General features: G+C 40.4%; 1 protein-coding gene and 1 long non-coding RNA gene across 3 annotated transcripts in view; one reads left to right on the top strand and one right to left on the bottom strand.

Annotated features, from left to right (window-relative positions):
- rab11fip5a (RAB11 family interacting protein 5a (class I)) overlaps positions 1 to 10,894 on the bottom strand; it is a 55,098-nt gene extending 44,204 nt beyond the window's left edge. The window contains exon 1 of one of the 2 annotated variants that reach the window (XM_046061781.1): positions 10,100 to 10,894. In XM_046061781.1, coding sequence (XP_045917737.1) covers positions 10,100 to 10,461 — 362 coding nt within the window. In that variant the 5' untranslated portion in view covers positions 10,462 to 10,894. The remainder of the gene's footprint in view (positions 1 to 10,099) is intronic. The other variant, XM_046061782.1, reaches the window with a different exon arrangement.
- Positions 10,895 to 13,639: 2,745 nt separating this feature from the next.
- Positions 13,640 to 14,591, top strand: part of LOC123978531 — an 18,421-nt gene continuing 17,469 nt past the window's right edge. The window contains exons 1-2 of the long non-coding RNA XR_006827000.1: positions 13,640 to 13,690; positions 13,837 to 13,957. This is a non-coding gene — a long non-coding RNA (uncharacterized LOC123978531). The remainder of the gene's footprint in view (positions 13,691 to 13,836; positions 13,958 to 14,591) is intronic.

Here is a 14,591-nt window from a genome sequence, read left to right on the forward strand (position 1 = left end):
AAGAGAGATGGAGCCTCAGCAGCACTGGTGATGTGAACTTGTATGTGAACTTTGCGGGACGTTCGAATCATTTATCACCATTGATGAACCACACAAAGAATATTATATCGTTTTTCAACAGTACTTGGAACCGAAACGTGGCCATACAGCCAGTGACCTTATTTCCAGGTTCCATTTGGTTCTAACATGAAGCTGTTTAATTACATAGAAAAAGAGGCAGGAACGTTTCTTGCTCTAGCAAAAACACTGGCGTAATTGTAGGCTGCAGGAGAAAAAAAACCACTGGTCTTATAATTTACAGCACAGGCTGTTATGTAATCATCATCATCCGGCCACCGACCCCAAGTTCAGCCCTGAAAACACAGTAACACCCAAGAAGAATGTCAGTGAAAACAATTAGCAAGCAAAGTCCTTCCAGTACAACTCAAATAACAAGCAGGTGGAGCCCAGGACCCAGGACAGAGAAAGAGAATGCTGATGCATTTTATAGCTCCAAAAGACAAACAAACATTACATCTAACATAAATGGGCAACAATAGAAATATGCCACGTGAGCAGACACAGGAAATGTAAGAAGTTATCATGAACTAATCTAAATCATTCACAGACTTTCAAAAATATGTAGAATACGTGACACTCCCATGAAGCAGCTGTGGTACTGGGTTTTTGTTGTTGCATAAAAATCAACTTGACAGAGGCAGAATGATTCTAATACAGATAAAGTATTTACTTTGGAGCATTTCATTCAATCAAATCCTGTTACCAGTTTATCAAGCTACATGTAAACAATGGACATTTCTGAGCTCTGAAACTCTGTTTTTGTCCAAAAAAAACCAAGACTATTAAGTAGGCTATTGCTCAAGTGTCTAAAATTGTATACCACTGCTGCTACCTCAAATGCCTGTGAGGTGTGGACTCGAGTTTCACATCGATGCTCCAACAATAGTAGCAGCCTTCCTCCTGATTCGGCAGCCAACTCCCTGTAGCCAAAGTGGAGTTCACATTCCAAACACTGGACTAGGGAGTTATGTAAGGGTTTCCTTTTGCAAACCTACAACTACTACTACCACCATCATCATACCACCGACTATGCAGGGATTGTAATTTAGGGTATTAATCATCTTCCTTCTAACCTCAACTTGTGTTTTTTAGAAGATCATGGAAAAACTTGAAAATTTTGATTTATGTACAGTTAAATTTTGGTATTTTGTTGACTTAGGCAAACTGACTTATATCAAAACTGACTTGCTTCAATTTTTGTGATACGCAAACAGTCTTTTCATTTTGAAGACGATGCAAAAACGTTACAGGCCTAATTACGTACATGCACCTGTGCTCAAGGGTCATGTGGCACAGGAAAAGGCCTGACAACAACAAATATAAACATAAGTAAACGGACATGAGGCCTAAATACAGAAACTGCAATAGAGACAAAAACAGCAGCCTACATTTTGAAGCCCACGTCCTCAGGCAGAGTGCAGTCTGTTACAGAAGAGGATACAGTGTCCCAAAAGCATCATCCCACACAGACAACTGTTCAACTAGTTCAACAAGGCCACTGTGCTAAAGCATTTTTGGTTCTAAATAGCTTATGAACATCCCAGCACCACAGCAACCATCATAACCAAATGCTCTGCCTGTTTTTGGAATTTGTGGGAGTCTACACGGATTTCATTTTCACAAACAGTCCCATTCCAGAGCTGCAGAGCGTAACTGTTTATCTGCTTCCCCATCTTGCAAAAACAGGAAATCAAAACACTCCACCCCATCCCAGCATGACACCATGTCCACCATCTCCCCTCCCTCCCTCATCCACTGAGTAGGTATGAAAATGTTCTCTTCCAGGGACTGCTGCTTTTTCTAGGCTTCAGCTTCCGTGGAAAAAATCAATCCCTAGACACCACCCTTCAAGACAGAACAGGGCTGAAATTACAAGACAAGTAGGCTATCAACCTATTTTATACAGCATGTCCTCAGTCTCTGTGGGGCTCTGTGAGCCTGGGTGGTATCAGAGCCAGACAGAAGAGACTCTCTGAAATAAAACTGGTGCCAAGGGCACATGATCGGTGTCAACTGTGGAATTTAGCAGTGTACTTAATTTACCAAACATATTGGTATTTAAGGTTAAATCACTCTGAGATGCTTATTTTTACTACCAGAGTAAGAGGGGTTGAGAAAGCTCAATGTACTCTACAGGGCCCGAGAGGGCTAGATACACTACAACTAAAACATAAGCAACTGAAGAAAACATCTTCACCACTCTTAGCTAAATGCTAAGCAGGTATAATGTCCGTGATGTACACCATCTTAGTTTGGCATTTTAGCATCCTAACATTTGCAAATAAGCACAAAACACAAAGAACAGCTGAGGTTGATGTGAATGGCACTGGTTTCTGGACACTTCAAAAACTACAAATCTATGGTTAACTAAAGGCGCTGACAGCCCAAGAATGGCCCAACCGTGGCAGATTATCAGCTTGATGTGTCATGCCACTTGGAGAGGATGCAAGGTAGTTAAGTGCTTCTACTTCATTTGAATTATCAAGTGAACACTTCCTATACATGTCTTTTAAAGAACCCTCCAGGAGCATTGTGGGTAATGCTGGTAATATGGCCTGGAGCCCCTGCCTCATCAGCTGAAGTAGCAGGCAGGCCACAAGACCCAGACCACATTCCACATCTGGACGCGATGAGCTCTAACCTCACCACTAACCTCCCTCCCAATACTTTTACACAACAGAGCATTGTATCTTCAAATTATACCTTCTCAGGCCCACATTAGAGATCAGTGATAGAAAACCAAGGAAATTCTTCTTTTTGTTAATAGTAAGTCATAGTTATATTAAAAATAATTAAAAACCACAGAGCAAGTGGGTGATTGTTTAAATTTCTTTTCATGAAACAATTATATCATGAAGAAAACTAATGGATCTAAGAAAAGTTTGTGATCTTAACATAACATGATCACAGGATAATTATTTTGGCCAGTTCAATATAGTGAATTATTCCTCGTGATTACAAAACAAATGTTCACAGGGAAAACTAAGCTTCTAACACCACAATCATAAAATAAGTAAACTGGATTGACAAGAAAACACCTTAAAAATATATACATACCAGCATATCCTCTCCAAAATACCTAACTGTTCACATGTGAAAAAAATCTTGCTTAAGTAATAAGTACTTAATGATATGCTGATGAAAAGCCACTGAAGCAGGGCTGAGCATTTCATTTCATTAGGTGGGTGTTTATCTGTGTTAAGCAACAGACATGAGTTCTATTGGACTGTGCAGTTAAGGCCATCTTATGTGAAGTTCACATTTCCAAGGCCAATTTCTAACAGATTCCAGTTAACCTTGTGTACAGATTTAGCACAACTGTCACTATGTGGCAATGTACGTGGAATCATATTGGTGGAGCTATTGGACATCTGGTGGCATTTTCTTAATGTTCAACTTTGCTTACAACACAATTCTCTACTTGCACAATGTAGTGTGACGTATATCTGTTTTACCAACTGCAAGTCTGTTGACTTTCTGTCAGTTCTCCAGTAATGTTCACTTTTTACAGTTAGCCTTAGCATTGGATGCTTTGCTCATATTAGCATGCTGGCTAATTACCTAGCGAAGAGTGCTCTTACCTGAACTGAACGGATTACAGACAGGAACTAAGCACGAGAGCTGCTGAGTCACAGTGACCTAGATTAGGAAACAATTCTGGCTCTTCTCGTCTGCTAATAACTCGTGTAAAAAGCCCTTTACCTAAACCAAACCAGTCATTTTCATGGTCTTCTAGTATTTGCTTCACTGTACCTCCATGCTGATGCCTGATGCTGTTGGGAGATTTGTGATGCAACTACACAGTCTCTACAGCAATATAAGATAGCAATATGAGAAAATGCTGGCTGCTGTATATCCTGCTGCCTATTGAATGTTTTTTTTTAGTTAAGTTAATCCGATAAATCTCCACACAAATGTTTTTAACAGGCTGAGGTAGATTTGTCTTATGTAGGATATCGGATCACACTGTTGTGCAACTTCTAATGTCCATTAGACTATAGACTATAGTCTCTCTCGACAGTAGCTACTGAAAGTCTGTCGGCTCTCAGCAGTGGATTTTTCTGGATGTACATCAAACACACATAAGGAGACACACTCACACACCCACCCACATTGACACACACAACCACACACAGTCTTTCTGCCTCAATCAGCAGATGGATGTTCAGTTCTCAGGACTATGTAACACTCAGGTCTGAAACAACGTCAAAGCTTTGCCTCCTACAGATACACAAAATTACTGGGGGGTTGAAACTGAGACAGCAATGGCATGAAATAAGGAGTGTTTCTAAAATAACAAATCAAATCACAGTATTTGTGCTGTAAGAACCACCCAACCAATACTGTGAAGAATGTCTGACGTGCATATGAAAAGAGCTGAAATTTTAAATAACCCTCCTGGGAGGAAACTTGATTATTAAGGAAAAAATGTGGATGACAAGTTTGATATATAGCAAAAGCATTATAAATTTAATTTTTTGTTAATAACGTGGGTTGCTTGCTAGTTTTTTTCCACAGTGTGTTGATCTAGCAGTGTTTTTGTAGTTTCCACCATACAGACCCTGTTGGGGAATTCACCCAACGCCCACCTTTCCGGGAATCTGCTCTTTACTGATAGCTCAACAAGCAAATACACCATATCACGACCACGAAATCCTCCCATGCCACCGACTTGAGGGCAGCTGTTCCGCCTAAATTGCAGAATAAAGATTGAACATGTTGGCACATGTTTAAAATAAAGCATCCATGTGGTTGTTTGCTCTACTGTCACTATTGACTTGTGAAGTTAAACTGTGCTTTAATACACACACACACACACACACTATAACAAAAGGGTAGTGTAATGATCAGAATACTAATCAGGTGTTTGGTAGTGGATTTGTTGCCTTACTCTAAGTATGGCTGCAACTAATCAACTGTTTTCATTATTGCTTAAGTTTGTAAACTGTTGGAAATTTAATGCAGCACATGACTAATGACTGATGACATGCAACGTCGTTAGCACAGACTGTATAAAAGATGTGGACGTAGCCACCGTGATGTCACCCATTGGTTTGTGGACAACCATTTTGAAGCCTAGAGTTCGGCATTCTGGCCGTCGACATCTTGTTTTTTTTTGTAGCCAGTGGTGACCATATCCGGACCAGACCGTGGCACTCCTTAATGGTGTGTTCAGTTCAGACTACCAGTAACAAGCAACAGGCTGGGACGGCACCCATCTGTCGCTCAAAGCGGCTATGACTTGAATTATGCATAATTTTAAGCCTTAATTAAAAAGGGTGAGTTACATAAATATTCACACCCAGTAGGCTGCAGTTGTCATGAACCGGGGAATTAGCTATAGAGAACAAAACCATTTTTTATACCAATACCAAGTTAGGTATTTTAATATGAGGACTGACTCACTTTTGGAGCATGACTTCAGTGGTCATTCAAGGAACCGCAGTTTTTAACACTTTCGCATTGGTTCAATTTTCAGACTGGGGGTTGCCAGTAGGTTGTAGCAGATTTTACTGACTTTAGCTAGCTAGCTCCGAAAGCTAACGTTATCTCTTTGATTTGGTTGAAAACACTGTATGCAACTGACTTTTTTAATCTTTCAAGCTGACTCGTTTTAAAACAAAACTCTTGTAACAGGGGTCCTAAATATGGACTTAATGGCTACATACGTTAATGTGCTAAAAGCCTGACACTAAAGCAGGCAAAAAGTCAGCATTCTCACGATGATGATTATGTAGAAGACACAGTGGGTAAATATTATACAGCGGATTTGCTATTTACTTTTCTAACGTAACCCCCACAAATTAATGTCGTTAGTTAACAATGTCCTCCTTTAAAGTTACACTCGCTAGCTAGTTAGCTGTTCATTAACATTTGCAGCTTATGTTAGAGCACATAAACACATTTTATCTTTTCCTGACATTTTTGCTCTAAATTTTTTGTTTTAGCAAAGTCAAGTTCAAGTCTTTTTTAATTTTGTCAAGTCTAATGTCACCAGAATTTCAAATCCACACCTTTGGTTTGTTGATCATCTTATCTCAGAATAAACTCCTCTTCTCCGAGCACCACAACTAAATTTAAACCTCATTCTTCATTTCCACTGACTGACTGGAACATGCTGATTCAGAAGTACACTGTATAGGGACTGATGAACTCTAGAGAGAATAAAACAAGTCAGAGGTTCAGAAGAAAACAGCCATTTCAACCTGCCCTATCTCCATTTGCCGAAATATGCGGTCAGCCACAATACTATATCACTGCAAAGCCCCCACCTCCTCTAACATTGCTTTATAAATATTAGAAACTGTAAAGTGAAGGAGTCCTGGCACACATTCAAGTCCTCAACCTCTGCAATACTAAATGTAACACTGAAAAACTCTCTAAGGGCATTTAGTTGTGTTTTAAAATTAAATGTCATGTGTATGTAAAGTGACTTTTATCGTTGCTTCGTTTGTGTTGAGTTGAGCTGGTTTTAAAAGCACCTGGTTTCCTCCACCCCACCTAAGCAGCATATTGAATGTACTTATTCTTTCTGTGTTTTTATTATCATATTTTACTGCCACCATTCATTTTATCACCATACAAATAAAGCTTGCCTTAAACAAAATGACAATCTTGAACAACCTATTGTTACTGTATCATGAGAGCCCAAAGATAACACAAATCACACAGCTTTCCATTTAGGGTTGTTACTGGGAACAGCCCAAAAACACAAGTCGTCTCCATCTGGTTGGCAGTTGTTAAAGTTGCAAAGAAGTAAATCATCCTTTACTATGTGCGAGTGTTAAAAACATTTTGATCTTAAAACATTTTCAACTTTAAAAAAAGCTAATTTACTGCTGTATCAACACTATGGCTGTGTTTAGAATGTCAATACTTTGTGTAGGGCTGGGTAATATGGGTGAAATCAATACAAATGCATTAATGGTTAATGATCTCATCCCATTATTGATATACATCGGGAAAAGGATGCAAAATGACATAAAATAATCAAACTGATCAATCTCCACCCAAGGTCCAATTATTCGCCTGTTCTAGAGTTGAGACTGTTTTGTCAAAGGTCAATTTAATACATTGAACGGTGTTCCATTCTCCATTGTAAAATAACAATCTTAATAATAACTTTCGAGTTTGAATTGAACATATTTTTTTTTAACCCAATAACATGATATGGTCACGATATGGTCACAAAAAGATTACAACAAAAGACGATACAATAATATAGAATTACTGCAAATCTCCATTGAAAATTGTTCAATTATTAGTCAAAATCTTTTTACGGAATGTTCTTGTACAATTGTTTGTATTAAGACACGTTTAAACACTAATGCATTTGAGAAGTTTGACTTTGACAAGTCTTTTAGAAAACACTTAAAAATCAAAACTTACACTTATAAGAAAAAAAGCTCTGTCGCTCAGTATAATACACATTATATTGTACACAAACATTATGATTCCTCTTTATACATGATACATGCAGCCACTGTTTAGCAAAGGTTTAAGAAGCATTCCGAGTGCACAGGTTTGGAATTTGAACCCAAGCACAGGCTTCATTGACACTTGTATCCGGATGACATCCATGCAGCCAAAGTCACCACTGACTGAGGTTTGTCAGTTCAGCTCACAGACAACAGTGCCTTAAAACAACCATCTTCACTTAACAAAATTATGAACTTTTTTAACAACAATTTTACACATGAAAGTTTATATACAAGGAGTTGGGGAGTAGTACTGCTTATGTGAAAAAAGTTGAGTAAACTATGTGAGTCAGGGTCGGTAAAAATATATGTTGTAATAAAATGTAAATAATCTGGGGGTGTGGAGTTTGAAAGAAGTGAGTTTACCAAACCTCTGTAGCTCCTCATCTCTGCTTAAGGCTAGCGGCTGCAACTAGCATAACATAGTCAAATCTTCAACCAAACTGTTGAAAAATGCATGGAATAAAAAAACACATTACCTCTTGTTCAGCTGCATCAGATTTGATGCCTTTTTTAAACTGTCCATCATGAATCCAACCAGGTTTAGTCTGTCTTAACAATGTTTCCAATATGACAGGCACGCAAACTGCTTTTGTTTACAGCTCACAAACATGACTTGTGACGTGACGTGCTTATTTTGCTATTTCAGTCACACAGACATTTCAGTCTATCAATCTTCCTCAAAACAGGTTTCAAGGCTGAGTTTGAAGGAGCTTTTTGTCTTTTACATCCTATACTGTAGCACTAGCATCAAGTAGCACAAAAACAACAGTTTATACTGAAACGTGGCTGTTTTTTTTTTTTGCTGGATGATTTCTGTCAAACTTGAGCCTTTCTTCAGGGTTGACATTAGTGAGTAGTGTTGACTGTGGGGTGTGTTGCTATTGACCAGCCCAGATTCACTGAATACCACATGGAGACATTGAATGTACCAAGACACCGAACTGCTGACACTTCAACATCACAGGCTCACTCTAACCTTCAAGTGACCAGCTTCAACAGGGACGACAGGAAGACTGGTTCCCCTTTCATCTCACATTCAAAGGTTTATCTGAGCGAAAGCACAGTCGTTTTTTTTTTTTATCAAACAGCCATAAATGACAGATACTAAAGAAGGCGAGAGGTAAGCCAACATATTTAATCTGTGCTTAGTCAGCAGGGAGTCAGGATGAAGGCAGATGTCCTAGAGCATGTAGTGGTTCTGATTAATACTGGACTTATGTTAATTAAAAGATAAATTACATATTAATTACAATTATATCATTTGTAATACATTACTATTATTTATAATAAATTAGATCTTGGTTGCGACAATGACAAATTTGAAAATGGGGTGACCACAGACTAAGCACCAACAGTTATATTTATCACAGATGTTTCCACCCTGTGTGGAGGGTTTTAAGTCAGGATTAACACAAACACAAACATGAGTATAGTTGTGTTAAACTTCTTTTAAAGACAGTTGGTCTTTTTCAAGTCAGAAAAAAGTATTTTAGCTATGTCTGGGAGAATGTAAACAAAGTTTGATGGCAGGAAATTATTTAGTTATCCAAAAACATCAGCAGTAAATGTCAGGTTTTGCTGTCAATCTCTCTCAATCAAAAACTGTTTTGCATGTGCTACATACAAAACACTACTCAACTGAGCAAAATGCATGGTTGGCAAGAGATATTTTTGAGTTAACTGTGTAGATTTTATTTCTTGCTCATTTCTATGCAACAACATCAAACCTACAGCTGAATACTTGTTCTCCGGGAGGTGTTGAAAGCCATTATGGGGAGTGTAGGACATCACAAATTGAAATATGTAACATTAAGGATAAGGGAACATTGTTGAACCAAAACACAGTTGTCCTTCACTACTAAATATGTCCACCAAAACGACATATTGATCATAAATAAGAGTTATCTGAGGCTGGAAATGTCCTTTACATGTTTAAGCTGTTTAATGTAAGCAACATCAAACTTTGTATCACTTCTGCACATGGTTTGGCTTTTGTAAAACAACATGTTGTGCTAAAAATACCTTGGAGATTTAGGATCATGAATCTATTAGATAATCCCTGGAATTGGGACAAGCATTAATCCTCTGCTCCATGTCATGCCCCAGCTATTGGGAAACAACATTGCAAGAACCAACAAAACAAACACAACAAACACCAAATGTGGACACCATGAAGGAGGTGAAAGTGAGGTTTCTAGAAGGTCAGGTTTGGGGGAAGCCTTCAGCCTCAGGGAGGTGTTTAGTGGCAGGACGTGCTCAGTTAGTTTGGTGGCTGTGGCTGTGGGAGGAGGGAGGGTGTGTCTGCAGGGCCCTGATGCAGCACTAGAGACTTGACAGCTGTGTTTATATCTGAGCACAAACTGTGTAGCAACTAAAACAGGACAAAGACAGACCCAAAAGAAAAGAAACACCCTAATGAGTTCAATGAACATGGATAACCCACTAAAGTAATGACAGATGAAGCATGCATGCAGCTTTTGGTCACATACTACCCTCGTCTTCATGCTGACGCCAAACACAAACACACAACTATTACATGTATAGACAGCTGAACTTACTCGTTTTTCACATATCTAGTCTCATGAAAGACCTTATCCAGCTGGATCACCGCCTGGCCGAGGAACACGTCCATCGCGAGCGCCCGGTGCATGACGGTGAGGACCAGCTCGTTGCTCCCGGCCGGGCAGCCGCTCTCCAGCACGCCGGGCTGCAGCTCAAACGAGCACTCCTCCCTCCACTCCGGCTCGGTGGTCTTCTCCACCACGCAGGTCGAGTATTTCTCCTTCCCCAGCTGGATGATGGTGTACGCGTCGCTGGTGCCTTGCTTGCCCTTGCCCCGTAAGCTCCTGCCTCTCAGCACCGTCACCTGAACGTGTGTCGGTGTCCATTTCTGGTCCTCCTCGACGGTTAGCGAGGACATGTCCCCCTCCAGACAGACAGACCGACCGACCGTCCTGCCGCGCACACCGTGACGAGGCGAGGCAAACCGGGGAGAGGTGGTGGTGGTGTCCGCCGCTTCCTCCCTGCTCTGGGTGTGCACAGTCACATCAGCTCCGGGGTCGGCGGGCGGTGCCGCATTATGGCTGTCTGTAGCCTCTGCAAAGTTTCCGTGGTTGCCGGGTGTTTAGTGCCCTGACTGCTCCCGTGTTTCGCAGCAGTCTGCTCTGCAGCACCAGCAGCGTCCGTCCCCGCACGGCTCGTCCCTGCCTCTCTCCTCCTGCCGTACGGGCCTCTCTGCGGGCAGCGACGTCACGCCTCTATCCTCCTTCTTCTGCAAGACGAGGAAGTTCAGCTCCGCCACAACACATGGGCTGCATGCAGACACCATTAAACAAGCCTGTGCTGGAATGTAGGTGTGATAAATCTGCTTGTTGTGTTATCCAACAAACACCACTCCTCTGAAACAGTGTAAAACTGGTCTCTGTTTGGCTGTGATGCCTGTTCACAATGCAGATAGTCCAACCCTGATGGAGGCCTCTGTTCTACAAGCTATAAAACATAATTTAGGCTACATACAGGAAAGCCAGATGATGTAGCTTCTAGTCCTTTCTTTGCACATGCACTTACATTAACATGTTAAGTAACTCCCACAGACTCACAAAACACTTAAAATGTCATGTAAAATCTGAGATAGGGCTACAAGGAATTGATATTGATAAGTAGGCCTATTATTTTTGTGTTTATGTGCTATAACAAAAGAAAACTGTGAAACCAACATAACCGTCGTGAAGACAAGTAAAGGAAAGAAGCTGGAACCAAAGAATAGTGGGCATATTTGCTTGAAAACTGACTTCAACGATTCATCGAAAATAGTTGACTTATAAATGAATTATTCAACTAAATATTGCATCTCTAATCTGATAAGGTGTGAAACCTGAGAGTCATAATTTGTGCACGTAATCTACATGATGGTACATCAAAGCAGACATGTTTATACAAGCATTTTCATAAAACATGACTACATTTGTCTTTTGAAAGGACATTACTTGAAAACTAGCTTGTTGATGGTTTGATTTGATAAAACAAATCCAACTTAAAGGTAAACTTTCTAGCGTTTCCCAGAGCTTCCATCCATATCACATGATCTTTATAGGTGGATGGCGTTTGCTCAGTTTTAATGGAGATGGATCTGTTGACATGCACGCCATGTTATGATTTCATCCATACTCGCACAACACTTTAAGGACTTCTTTTCCAAGTTGGTTTAGAGTTAAGATGGAAAACAACAACCACATCTCAAGGTCCACTTACACATTTTTAACTGTATCACATGACCTTCATCATTAGTTTTATTGCCTCTTCATGCTAGCAGGAGGCAGATCCAAATCAAGGTTGTCTTTATCTGGATATTTTAAACCTGCAGTGCAGAACTTTTGTCTCCTCACTTCTGACAGTGAGAGTTATTACACAACACTGTCAACATGTGCTTATAAGCTTATGTCCTTACAGCTCTGTCTTGCTGAGTTGCTGCTGTAGCTAGCGTTGCTCCTTCAGCTCTGGCAAACCAATCGTGGCTGGTTGGCATAAAACACATCACTATGCCAGCGCAGACACCCGAGTTAAAAACTCTGGTATACTGCGAGTACAGAGAGATACGTGGTGTTATATACATGGTGCATAATCAGCACTGTGTTAACTCATCTGGCGAGACTTTGAATGTAATGGACGTTCATAAGTCATGCAATACAGCTTTACGTAGTAACATACTATTTTAACCTTTCATGATCCTGATACACCAACTCAGAGGTTAAATGCTGCATCTTTACAATACATTTAACTAATTAACATGTAGCCTACTGAGCACTGTTGCCTTTTTAAAAGAGGCTACAATGTGTCATGTGTATATGTCAAACACATATATGTATTGTGTTGCAGAGATATGGACTGAAGCCAGACCCGGCCTATCTCTCTGGTAATCAGTACCTCAAGAAGCAATAGTCGGCTAGTGTTAAATAATACGTGTGCTCCTCTATTTGTCCTAATTTCTCTTCTCTTCTTACTTCTACAAACCTGACGAATACTACTGCTACTACTACTTCTTTTTTCTCTTTCGTATGTATTCAACATAGTGACGAAACATGCCCCGTAAGAGCAGTTTGTCCCTTTGGGCTACTGTAGAAACATGGCGACTTCCATGTAAGAGGAGCCACGGTGTACGTAAAAAGAAATGTCTCAGTCTAAGGTCATAAAAACATAACGGTTCATTATGTAAGGTGATGTCAGTAGATCCTCCTAAATATTACACACTGAACCTTTAATTGCTGGTGTGTCCTTATGGTTGCATGTTGCAACTGTTTTCTGTCTTTTACTTGGCACTTATGTCTGTTAAGTATTTTTTAAATTAGGTTTCTTTTATCTTTTACATACTTGCACAGTCTTCTTATCCTTCCCTTTTGTTTTGTTTATTTCCCTCCTTCACCATCGGGACCCTTTTTTCTTCCCCATATACCAGCTGTCATTGTGTAGAAGAATTTGTTCCCAGTTGACTTGCCTGCTTCAGTCTTGTCTGAACTTACTTGACCTGCTGCCATGCCTCCTACGACCTGGGGCGTGTGAGGTTATGTCTACCCTGGAGTGACTGATGCGAGGCCAGTTAATGTTGCTGCTGGTGTTGGTGATGTAGTGCTGAACTCTGCAGAGCTTACATGTGAGAAAGTCAATAAATAGTGACGAATTTGATGCTGCATGTCCGCAGATGGCCTTCATTAGATGTCATAGCCTATAACCCAGATTTTTATTGACAAACAAGTTAAAGGGATCATTAATTTAAGTTAGAGGCAGGGGCGGACTGGCCATTGTCGCGTTCTGGAGCAATCCCATTCCATTTCAGGCCAAACCGGCCAGCGGTCAGGAGTTTTTATTTCTCAGTTTCTGTTTTACTTTATGATCCGCCACCCCGCCGGCCTGCCAGTCTGCTGCAGCGAACACTGTCTGGGTGTCTGACTGGGCCAAACCAATACTTCCTATATGGAGGGGGTGTGCGAGCAGACCCTCTCAACTTGGACCGATCTTCGTTTTTGCTGAAATTTGATTGGCTCAACAGGGCAGATCAGAGAAGTTTACTTTCCATCTGGAGCGAGTTTCACCTCCAAAACGTTTTGACGGGGCTGAAGTCAACGCTGGGTTGTGTGATAAGCCCAACAGAGACGGTAAAAGGTGGAGAAGAGAGTGAAAGAGGAACAAGAAATGTGTGATGCCGAAAAAATAAGAATTAAGAAGAAAAAATGTTGGCATAAGAGGCAGCTAAATTTGCCAATTTAACGGAGTAATCTCTGTATGTCTTTTTGTATATTAGCTGTGGAGGTGATGCACAGGGACAGGGTGATGATGACCCCAGTCATGCTGATGAGCAGGGAGAGAAGATGCAGCAGGAGGAGAAAGAGGAGGACAGGGAAGAGAAGCAGCAGGAGGAGAAGGTAAATGGAACCAGACAAAACAGTGAAAAGTACTGGGACAGTGTGTGTTTTTAGAATTAGATAATGGATTATTGTAAGTCACATTTATTACTGATTTTCTTCTCATGCATATGTAGCTGTACAATCAAAAAAGCAGAGTCAGGGTCCAGCACAAGGGAAGCTGAGCCAGAGATTTTTATGCACACACATACACACTGCTGTATTTTATGGGAATGTATTGTAGTTTTTGAGTATATTTAAGTATTTTAGCCCTCTGACTGACTCAGGCTTGCCTGACCTGGTCTTGTTCAGTGCAGAGCTGTCTTGCTTACAAACTGTAAGTAAAGAAAGTAGTAGGTGTCATCCTGAAGTTTCTTGAAGGTCTTCAGCGTAATCTGATTCACTGTATACAAGAAAAACACTAATATGTATTAAAATAACTGCCAAAAATATTTATGCCTCCCCCAAAAGGGCGCTAGCATAAAAAGCCTCTCCGTCTCAAAGTCCCAGGCTGAATTTCAGTACCAGTAGGCTACATACAGTGGGGGAAAAAAGTATTTGACCCCTTGCTGATTTTGCAGGTTTGCCCACTTACAAAGAATGCAACAATCTACAATTTTAATCATATGTACATTCTAACAGTGAAAGACAGAAT

Source organism: Micropterus dolomieu, linkage group LG11 (genome assembly GCF_021292245.1).
Source record: "Micropterus dolomieu isolate WLL.071019.BEF.003 ecotype Adirondacks linkage group LG11, ASM2129224v1, whole genome shotgun sequence".
NCBI classification, from domain to species: Eukaryota; Metazoa; Chordata; class Actinopteri; order Centrarchiformes; family Centrarchidae; genus Micropterus; species Micropterus dolomieu.